Source organism: Marmota monax, unplaced genomic scaffold (genome assembly GCF_021218885.2).
Source record: "Marmota monax isolate L192 unplaced genomic scaffold, Marmota_monax_Labrador192_F-V1.1 WCK01_AAM20220418_F8-fsc00003, whole genome shotgun sequence".
Classification (NCBI taxonomy): domain Eukaryota; kingdom Metazoa; phylum Chordata; class Mammalia; order Rodentia; family Sciuridae; genus Marmota; species Marmota monax.
The window spans coordinates 16793346-16804174 of NW_026694084.1; the positions used below are offsets into that span (position 1 = coordinate 16793346).

Genomic DNA, 10829 nt, shown 5'->3' on the forward strand with positions numbered 1-10829 from the left:
CATCTTATAGGTATTTTAATTTTTTATGTTATTGTTATTTTTTGAATATATGATTTTTCAGTGGATATATTGTTTTTATTCTATTCTTTTTCAAGTAATTGTTATTTCTATAAGTTTATGTAATTATTACACTTATGGATTTAATGATTTTTTTATTATATATACAGGCATAAGATCAATTAATTCATCATAAGATAGGTTAATTTCCATTTCCTTACTTTTTTTTTGTTCTTCCTTTCTTTTATTAGAAATACGTTTGGAATGGACCTCTTATTCATGTAGGTTTGGTTTTATTAAGTGTATTTCCTTAGAAATCATTCCTGTGAATAGGGTTGCTGGGTCAGAGAACATAAATGTCTTTTTAAATGAAAGAAAAAATGTTAAACTTTTAATGCTGCCAACTGTGCAAGTTTATGAAAGTTTTACAAAGGCTTTGAGCATTGGCTATTCTAATTTAAAGATATTTTAATACTTTGATGATTAAATTGTTACTTCAAGGTTGGTTTGACTTGTTTTTTGTGTCTATTTTTTTGTTTGTTTTGTTTTTTTTGAGCTGGGTATTAAACTCAGGGTCTACTGCTTGCTAAGCATATGTTCTACCACTGAATTACCCATAATCCCACTAATTTGCTTTTCTTTTAATATGTGCTTACTCGTTGTGTTTTCTTTTGTATGGATTCTACTTACATTATAAAGTGTGTACTTCTCTTTTCCATCCATCCTGAAAGTTAAAGCAAATTCCACTTAGGAGGAAGGGATTTTATAAATATAAATAAATTACCCAATACCAAATTTGGTACTGGGTATTGAATCCAGGGATGTTTAACCACTTAGTCACATACCCAGAACCCACCCCCACCTTTTTAAAAATTATTTTAGAGTCTTACTAAGTTGCTTAGGGCCTTGCTAAGTTGCTGAGGCTGGTCTTGAACTTGCTATGCTCCTGCCCCAGGCTCCCAAACTGCTGGGATTACAGGGATGCAGCCCCATGCCCAGCTGGGATTTTATGTATTTTTTTGCATTAAAACATTATTTTGATATATTAACTATATTCTAGATTAAATTTTTAAGGAACTCATACCCTTGATTACATTTAAATTTTGTTTTGAGAGTTTATTTTTCATTTGTATCAGTCAGTAGAAATGGCATAAAATTTTATTTCACTTTTAGATAAGTATCTTAAGTAGCACAATGGAGGTCTTTTGGACCATGGAATTGAAAACTATATCTAAGGAACTGGACATTTGGAATACCTTTTATCAAATTCCTATTATTTAGTGGGCATCTACTTGAACCATGCATTTTTAGAAACTTTGACACAATTGTGACCTGGCTCAGACCATGCCAGGAAGAAACTTTGCCTTCTGGTCTGGGAGAAAGAATAATGGGTAATTATAATAAGTACACTATCATAAGAGAAACAAAATGAAGAGAAATTTCCAAGGTGTTGTCTCAGAATACCAAAGGAGGCCAAATGAAGTGTGAAGGGAGGCATTTATTCTAACTTGGGGAATTAAAATTGGCTTCCTAGAAGAAATTAGGCTTAAATAGAGATCTGAAGGATGATCAGAGTTTTCCTGCTGCATCTAAAAGATAGGCATATGTATATGCACTCTGTTGTCCTCTTTGTTATTATTTTTGGTCTTTGTGGGTGAGCACTAATAGGGAGTTTTTGTCTTTTCTCAGAAGGCATACATCAGCATCATTGGAAGAGTCCAGCCCCATGGAGAGAAGCCAGACAGAAGCCCCGAAGGCCAAACTCCTCTACCAGGAGGTGTGCTTGGCAGCTCAGCAACTTGACCTTTTCCTTCAAAAGAGAAATGCCCACAAAGAGGTATTCAAACCGCACATCCTGGCCCTCAGAGATATAGTTCAGCAAGCTTGCATTAAACTCATGTTCTTATACCCAGTGGCTTATGGGAGGAAGGCAGAAGAGCTGTTATGGAGGAAAATGTACTCTGATGTTGTCATGCTGCTAATGAAGGACAACAGAAAACACACGCACACTTTTAAACACTGGGAAGGCCCCTTGCAAGCTCACCTGAAAGGTGGCCTTAAATTCTATGAGCATCTCTTCCTGTTCCTCCAGGGTCACTATGAACTGAGGTTACAGAGTTGTATAGATTGGCCTCACAGTGCAATCCACTTGATTGGCTGTAAGAAGGTAGGGCCCACATCAGAGGAAGAGGTCACCTGGGCTCGAATGGCCTGCCATCGCTGCCTGCTCTATTTGGGAGACTTGTTCCGATATCAGAATGAGTTCCTAGACCTGGCCACTAAGGACTTGGCAGAGAGATGCTATTACAGAGCCCTGTCAGTGGCCCCGCGTATGGGAATGCCCTTCAACCAGCTGGGAGCTCTCATGGGGAGCAAGTACTATAATGTTGAAGCCACATACTTCTATCAGTGCTGTCTCCACTCAGAAGTACCTTTTAAAGGGGCAGCTTGGAACCTCAAACAGCTCTATGATCATGCAGGGAAGAGGTACAGCAGTCTGAAGAGGTACCAGGGAAAGAAACTATCTCGAAGCCAGAGGCAGTGTTGGGATAACAAGAGGCTGCTGGTTAGCTTCCTCTATCTTCAGAGCCTCCTGCAGCCTCAGAAGAAATTCAGAGTGGCCAGGTTGATAGCCCTGTGCCAGCTGGTTCTGGAAGACTTTCGTCTCTGTCTGTCTTATCGGCTGAGTCCACCTAACCCGTGCCAAGTTTCCACACAGGGAAAGCCCCCCAAAGGCTATCTGTTTCTCCCAGACCTCCTCATCTTCCAAATGGTGGTACTTTGCCTCATGAATGTGCATGGTCTGAGGAAAACAGGCTCAAAGCAGCATAAGCCAGCTGTCATCTTCACCCTGACCCTCTTCTCTCATCTAATTCAACATGTGAATGCACGGATCCAAGCTGAACTCCAGAAAGGGAAGCTGACTCTAGACCTGGCTGCCCCCAGGGCTGGAAACCAGGAAAAAGAGCCTGGGAAGGGTCAACAAGACTTTCCAACCCTGAGGCCCCACCACAGAAGATCCCAGAAAAGCCATCCGTGGTCCTGTGTTTGTAGTGAGGGTTACAGCTCCGAGGCTGGTTTTCATTCCTGCTGTGACTCTGATGAGACAGAAGATGAGGAAAGCACCTCCTTGAGTTCACAGGTCCACTCTGAAACAGACAGTGAAACTTCTCATTCGGATATAGCTGATGAAGGAGGGAGTGGATCCCTGCACTCAGAAGCAGTGCAGGAAAGCGAGACCATATCCAAATACAAGACTGCCAGTCCCAGGGATGAAATTCCCAGTAGTCTCCTCTGTCTCTTGAAAACAACTATGCCTGCTAAGCTGCCAGCTCCATTGAGCCAAAAGCTGCCAGGAGGACCTGGCTTGCACCTGGCCCCTGCCTTTAGTCGCAGTGCCCTGAAGCTTCAGTCTGAGCTAAGCCCTGCCTCTGGCAGTAGCTCTGGCTTTGAGGAGGATATAAGCAGCTTTCCTGAGACTGAGTGGCACACTGGTTCGTATGTGGGGCAGAGTGCCTCCCTTGACCAGTCTTACACAAGTCTCCAGACCATTCAAAGGAAATTTAAGGTTCTCTCTGCAGAGGGACTGCTTCCCACCATCAAGGTGATCCTGGGCTGGCTCTGCACCAACCATGCCCTCCTCACCTCCCATTGGCGGAGTTCTCTTAGCCTGTGGGACCACCTGTGTGTGCTGCTGAACCTGCTGCCCTCGGTGGGTGACCTTCAGCAACCAGACCTGGGCCTGTCCCACCATCTCCATGATTTGCTGCAGAGCCGTACAGGCCCACACACCTCCAGATTCCTGCATCTCCCTGAGGACATTGCCCTGTTCCAGCTCTGTCCAATGCAGGCTTCCCTGGAGACAGTGGGATTAGAGAAGGACCCACCTCCACTCAGTAACCAGGATGAAGCTGCCCTGCGCATCTGTTTCCTGAGAAGTTTTGGCCACTTTGCAACCAAACTCCCAGAACAGTTCCTGAGGTTCGACTCTAAGTTGGGTGTGTTTGTGAGCAGTACACCTGGAGGACTAGAAAATCCATCTCGGCAGCTTCCTGAGAGAACTTCCAGGATCAGGTTTTCCAAAGACATAGTCCAGCTCTGGCTTCAGCGTGAAGTGGTGTTGCTAGAGAAGACCCTCAGGGGTCCCCAGACTCGGTCAGCTTTGACCTCTTACCTATTTCCTGATCCGAGGGCCCTGTGTGGGCATCTTCCAGTTATCCAGCAGCTTGCCACAAGTGGTAAGTTTTTCCTCATCATACCAAAACTTGTGGTTGACACACTGTATGTCCTGAGAAGGGAAGATCGAAAGGTCTTGGCAGCCATCACCTTCCTAGAAGGTGAACTGAAGAGAGGGAACCAGAACATTCTGTGCCAGTCCTTTGTGTCTGAGAGGTTGTTGAGGCCCAGGATGATCAGGCCAGATTCTGATGCCTGGGACCTCTTTAATATTCTCGACTTCTGCAAAAGTCTGCTGGATTCATCCAGGCCAGGGACACCTGATCCTAGCAGCATGGTGACTATCATCACTGGCATCTGTTTGGACAACCCGAGGAATTTCTCGTACCCCCTGCAGCTGGTGCTGGGGACAGCAACCGAAGCAGGTGTGGAAATCAAGAACATCCTGCACTTCCACAGAGAGTGGAAGGCAATCAGCTGACATGGCCATCTCTCTCTCCTTCCTCCTCCTTCAGCATTTATGGATCATAATTCCATGTGTTTCTCTCCTGTAAGCACCTAATGTTAAGGTAGATATTGTGTGAGTGGATATCTGTGTCTACCCCTAGGTAAAGGTTTAGTTTACCAGCTTCCAGAGGCCTTCTTATTTCTGTTTTTTATCATCTGGGCTTGATACCATGTTCTCTTTCTGAAAATCTCAAGATTGCCTCAGCTCTTAGTGTTCTTAGGGTAAAGCAACAGCTTCAGGACTTACTCCCAAGAGCACACTTAGCTCTGTGAACGTTCTAATTTGCTTAGCTTTGTATTGTGACTTGGAACTTTTAATGTTGTTTTTATGATGGAACTGTGCCTTCGATTGTAGGTAGGCCTCTGTCATCTCTGAAAACTCAATAAATATAAAACTAAAATTCATGACTGTGGTGAAGGATTTTATTGCAGTTTCTGGTCATGGCTTCCTTATTCTATGCTTGGTTTAGATTTTTCACTTTTGGGTAGAACTGGGTCAGTTGTCCATATTGCTATAGTAATGATTTTTGCTTTTATGTTCCTCTGAACATAATAGGAAGACCTTCAAGGACTGGCAGATTCAGTTCTACTTTTGTAAGCTGGGAATAGATATTTCACAGCACTACATTGGCATTTATTCCTGTATCCGCCCAAAATTTTCAACTTTGGTTACCATGAAATTTGTCTCTCTCTCTCTCTCTCTTTTTTTTTGTTTTTCCTTCCTGGCTCTCAGATATCTTTTGATACATCTCTTCAACTTCCTACTTGGTACATATTACAAGGAAAAACTTCCTACAATTAGCGAAATGTGGATGTATATCCTGTCAATAATACATGAAATTAAAACCCACAACTTGGGCTGGGGATGTGGCTCAAGTGGTAACGTGCTTGCCTAGCATGCGTGGGGCGCTGCATTCGATCCTCAGTACCATATAAAATAAAATAAAGATGTTGGTCCACCGAAAACTGAAAAATAAATATTTTTAAAAAATTCTCTCTCTTCTCTCTCTATTAAAAAAAAAAAACAACAACCCACAACTTGATTCTCACAGAAATGTGTTGAAAGGATTAAAATCAACGTCTTCCCCCCTAATAATCTCCAGTGTTCTTCACTGATAATCATCACATTTTAAGGCCAAACAATACTCTGTCAGGATCCCAGGTTTTTGAGGCCCTCTCAGCATTGCTGGCTTCTCACTTACAGCCTCAATCCAGCTGCTGCCCTCATGTGCCGAGAAATCCCATGCTTAGCTCTTTGTGCACTCCTGGGTTCTCATGTTTTTTCTCAGTTGTTCTAAACTGAGCCTCTGTGTTTCAGTTAAAATTCCTGTCACTTTCCTGTCTCAATTTTTCTCTCCTCCTTCCAGCATTTTATTATATATTTTAGAAAATTTTGACAAACTAAAAATTTAAAAGCCCAAATTTTGTTTCACTCCTGACATTACAGCTTTTGTTGTTTTATTTATACCCTGTCATGTTTCTGCTGCATACATGTTTTTTTTCTATTTGTAATTATATTCAATAAACATCTTCTGAGCCTACTTTTATTTAAGTTACAAAAACTTCTAATATTGTTGCGTGATCTTCCTTGCTTCCTTTAATTGTTGCTTCCTATCATTGTTTACTTAAGTATTCATTTTTCTTTTAAATATTTTAGTATTAGATTATTAATAATCATGGGATAAAATTTTTTGTATCTGAATTAATTCCTTGAAATAGACCATCAGCAATTGATTTATTGAGTGGGAGATTATTAGTGTTGTATACAGAAAACAATAATAATTCATCACTATGGAAGAGTCCCCCTTTCAAAAAACTTGGTTGACAGGTTCTGTATTGCATTTGGAAACTTCATCTAAATAATAAGAACAGGGTGAAGCCACCACAAACTAGGACAGGGCTTTCTGTCAATATTGTAGATATTGTAGTTGTGTCTCATAGTGGGGTTGGGTTCCTTCAAGCACATTCTGTCCCTTGCTGCTAGAACTGGTCATTTCAAAAGCCCCTGGTGGCTGCAACACTGAAGCAGAACATGCCCTCAGAGATCAGCAATGTGTGGCAGCAGCTAAACCATCCAGAGTTTGGCTAATTTAAAAAAAAAAATCATTTTTACATGCAGGGAACATGGCCCCCGTTGTGTCCTGTAATATTCCTTGCTTTCTCTTAGGTATTTTAAAGTTATAGTTACTTAGCTGACCCTCAGTAGACACCCCCATTCTGAGCTCTGAAAAACAGTGAAGAGCATTGACTGATGTTTATGCTCTAGGTGTCTATTGTATGGCTCGCTCATTACTGGTTGCCATAAAAAGAATCTGGCTAAACCCATGGAAAAGCCATGAGGCAAAGAGAAAGTGAGTATATTATTAAATGACTGGACCTCATTTTGCTTACTTAGAAGATGAGCACATTGAAGTCAATCCCTGCTGGTGGAATGAGCCAGGCAAAGTCCTTTAATGAATATCTTAGATTACTTATTGTTTCTTCTTATTCTAAAAGTATTTTTTCATCTAATAATACTGCCTTTTGGCCTAGGCCTGTGGAATTGGGGACACGTTTATCTCAATCTATGTCTCCTCTTAGCTTTCTCTCCTCTTCATTATTGAGGAATGATATACTTGACAGAAAGAATTTTTAAACAATATAATGCCTACATTTTAGGATAGGGATGGAGACTCTGCTGAGGAAAATAATTCTAAGAAGCTTGTGCACTGTCATGGGACTTTCTGAAGAAGTGGCACTATATGTTCAATACACAAGAGTTTGTCACCAGTTGAAGCTACTGCTTAGATGGCTTTAGTGGGAAGGGAAACTTCTATGAGCCAACTGGCTTCTAACTTTCTTTTCACCCTAGAAACTATGGAAGAAGGCAAAATCAGTGCAAAACCTGCAACTAATAAGTGATTTACCTGATATTTTATTACAGATATATCTGACTGACAATCTATCCCAAGTAGATCTGGCTTGATTATAAACACCCAGAAATGTAAGATATGTAGTAAGTCGGCAGGAAAAGGGAGTCTCCGTGAAGGTCAGCAAGAATCTAGAGGATGGTGGGCCACCTGGATAACCTCCCTCTTACCCCAGCATAGTGTCATGGTGATTTACAAATTTTCACCTTTATCCAGATGTTGCAGGGAAGAGAAAGTGGGCTAGGGGAGCAACACCCCAAACTACAAGTTTTAGCTTTGTATTGAGAGGATATTCACCCAAGAAGAAACTGCTTCCAATGGGAAGACACCGAGTTACCTTTACTAAAATTGTCCACATTGGCTGAAATAGTTTGAAGGTAAGCTATGACCAGACAATAACTACAGCTGGATATCTCTTTCATACATATGAGGTACAGGGTGTAAAATTTAGTTTCCCTATAAATGTGTGCTATATGTGCTTTTTAGGCAGCCACAAGCTATATTTATTGAGGTTGAATAATATAGTTTGACTATAATAATTTTCCTGTAAATGTAAGACTCATATTTCACCTGCCTTTTTATATCTCTGCTGGATTTTTCCATATATCTGAAATTCAACACATCTAGAAGTGAAGTCATTATTTTTAAACTAGACATTTTCCTTGTGGTCTTTAAGTTGAGAAGTGGCATTTAGGTAAGTTTAAAACAGTGGTTCCATTTCTATCTAATAACTCTCCTTCAATGAAAACAAATGATAAATAAACACACATGCCAAAAGAAAAGAAAATAAACCATATACATGTATATATTCTTTTTAAGAAATAGACTTATGGTTGACAAATCTGAATCTGCAGGCAGGGGGCAGGATGAAAGCCTTAGGTGGGAGATGATGCTGCAGACCCGGGTGGAATCTCTTTCATCAGCGACACCAACTTTGGTCTTTATGATCTTTCACTGATTTAATGAGGCCTACTTCATTACTGAGATAGTCTTTACTTAAAGTTGGCTCACTGTAAATATTATAGCTACAAAATACCTTCATAGCAACACTAGATCAATGTTCAGTTCAATAACCGGGTACTTAACCTAATCAAATTGATCCATAAAACCAAGCACTACACATCTACAATTTCTCAACATTTTTTGAGTGATCAGTAAACATCCATAACAATGTATGGAGTTTATAATCAGTTTCAGATACTGTGTTTGCTGCTGTGGATCCATGAAAGGTAAGACATTTTCTGTCCTCAAAGAGATCAAAGTTCCTAAATAGAAATTGATACATTATCAAATACATCCCAGTCACTGAAGTATGAACAAGATGTCATGGGTTGGAGGGGCGATAGTGAGAACGCCATAGAGGGTTTTCAAAAAAATATTCTTAAGTGTTTCTGGGTCTAGTGTTTCAATCCATCATCCCTACTGTAGTCTACGTCCTTGTCAACAGAAATTGACAAATTGCTGTCTCTGTTTAACTGATCCTGCCACCTGCATCTGTAGTCCTGTTCCACCTCCACCTGGCCACCTGCGTTTTTGTGCTCTTATGTGCCTCATCACATCTGTCTCTTCATTAAAATGTGCTCATTGCAGGTAAAGTCCAAATGCCTTAGTATGCTGTGAAATATTCAGGATTAGATGTGCTCAGTATATTCATTCTAACTTCATTCAGCAGCATGTCCTCTCCTTCATACACTCTGTTCTCCAGCACACCAAGCAACGCTTTTATCTACTCATATCCAAATATTTTTGCACATCATTCCCTTCATCTGGAATGCCTCTTTTTCCATGTCATCTAGCATGATTTTATTTATTTTTCTAGACTCATTCCAAATATCTAAATATCTCCTCTAGGGTAATTAATATATATATATATATATATATATATATATATATATATATATATTTAAGTTGTAGATAGACATAACTTTAATTAATTAATTAATTAATTAATTAATTTTTAGTAGTGCTGAGGATTGAACCCATTACCTCATGCATGCTAGGCAAGCACTCTACCACTGAGCCATAGCCCCAGCCCCTCCTCTCAGGTAATTTTTGAGGGTGGCTCATTCTTCTCCCTTCTGTCCTTTCATTGTATATATTACTGTATTGAAATTATTTGTCTTTCTTACTAAACCACAGGCTCCATAGTAGAAAGAACTCTATTCTTATATTTGGCACCATTCTCTCTCTTATGCCTGCCCGAAACTTAACTCGTCACATTTTTATATTTTTCAATAAAAAATTGCACTTTTTCCTTAATTGGGGTCTTAATGTTTCTATAAGTTCTTTTAAATAACATTGAAAATAAAGCCTAATAATGTTTAGAAGCATTCCTGACAATTGGGTATTATTTCTTGCTTTTGAGGTCAAGGCTGCACTCAAACTTGGAAGATCTAAATTTGAGTCCTTTATCATTTTCTCTGTAATCTTTTTTTGGTGGGGAGGTACCAGGGGTTCAACCCAAGGTGCTTAACCACTGAGCCACATCTCCAGTACTTTATATTTTGAGATGGGTCCTGGCTAAGTTGCTGAGACTGGTCTCAAACTTGCAATCCTCTTTCAGCATCCTGAGTCACTGGGATTACAGGCATGCAACACCACACCTGGCATTTTCTCTACACTTTTTTTTTTAAATAGGGGCTCTTATTTTATTTTAAAAATATCTGTGACTTTATTAAGTTATAATTGACAAATAAAACTGTATTAACTATGTAAAACTATGTGATTTGATATGTGGGTATGTGTATACATTGTGAAATGGTTAAACCAAGGTAATTACAATGAAATCTTGATGAAGCTAGTTAATTACTCTGAATTTGTTATCCTCAAATGCCATCTATTCCATAATATTAAGGCAGAAAAGTTGAATAATGTGAAAATTTTTGTAAGAGAACTCCCTATGCAAAGCTACATCCTGCACAGTGATCTTGTAGACCCCGAATACATGGAAGATGACTCATTCCTTTATCAGATCACTTTTATTGCATTTTGCTGATTTCCCCTCTTCTGTACTTTGGCCTATGATAAAAATAAATTACAGTTTTTCTTTGCTAAGAGACTTAAGGAAACTGGTATATTCCTTTCTTATTTGGTTTTGTTGAGTCAAGATAAAAGGATGTAAAATCGGATGATTTCCTGTTAGGTTTCTTACTACAAGGTCATGTATCATCCTTTCTCCTTATCACTGTGTATCTGAGAGTGAAGGTTTAAGTGACAATAGAAATTATTTTTCACGTTAGA

General features: G+C 39.8%; 1 protein-coding gene across 1 annotated transcript in view; it reads left to right on the plus strand.

The window, feature by feature from the left end:
* Positions 1–5170, plus strand: part of LOC124107038 (nonsense-mediated mRNA decay factor SMG5-like) — an 88530-nt gene extending 83360 nt beyond the window's left edge. Inside the window, exon 5 of the mRNA XM_046464993.2 lies at positions 1687–5170. Coding sequence (XP_046320949.1) covers positions 1724–4654 — 2931 coding nt within the window. The 5' untranslated portion in view covers positions 1687–1723 and the 3' untranslated portion in view covers positions 4655–5170. The remainder of the gene's footprint in view (positions 1–1686) is intronic.
* Positions 5171–10829: the final 5659 nt, after the last annotated feature.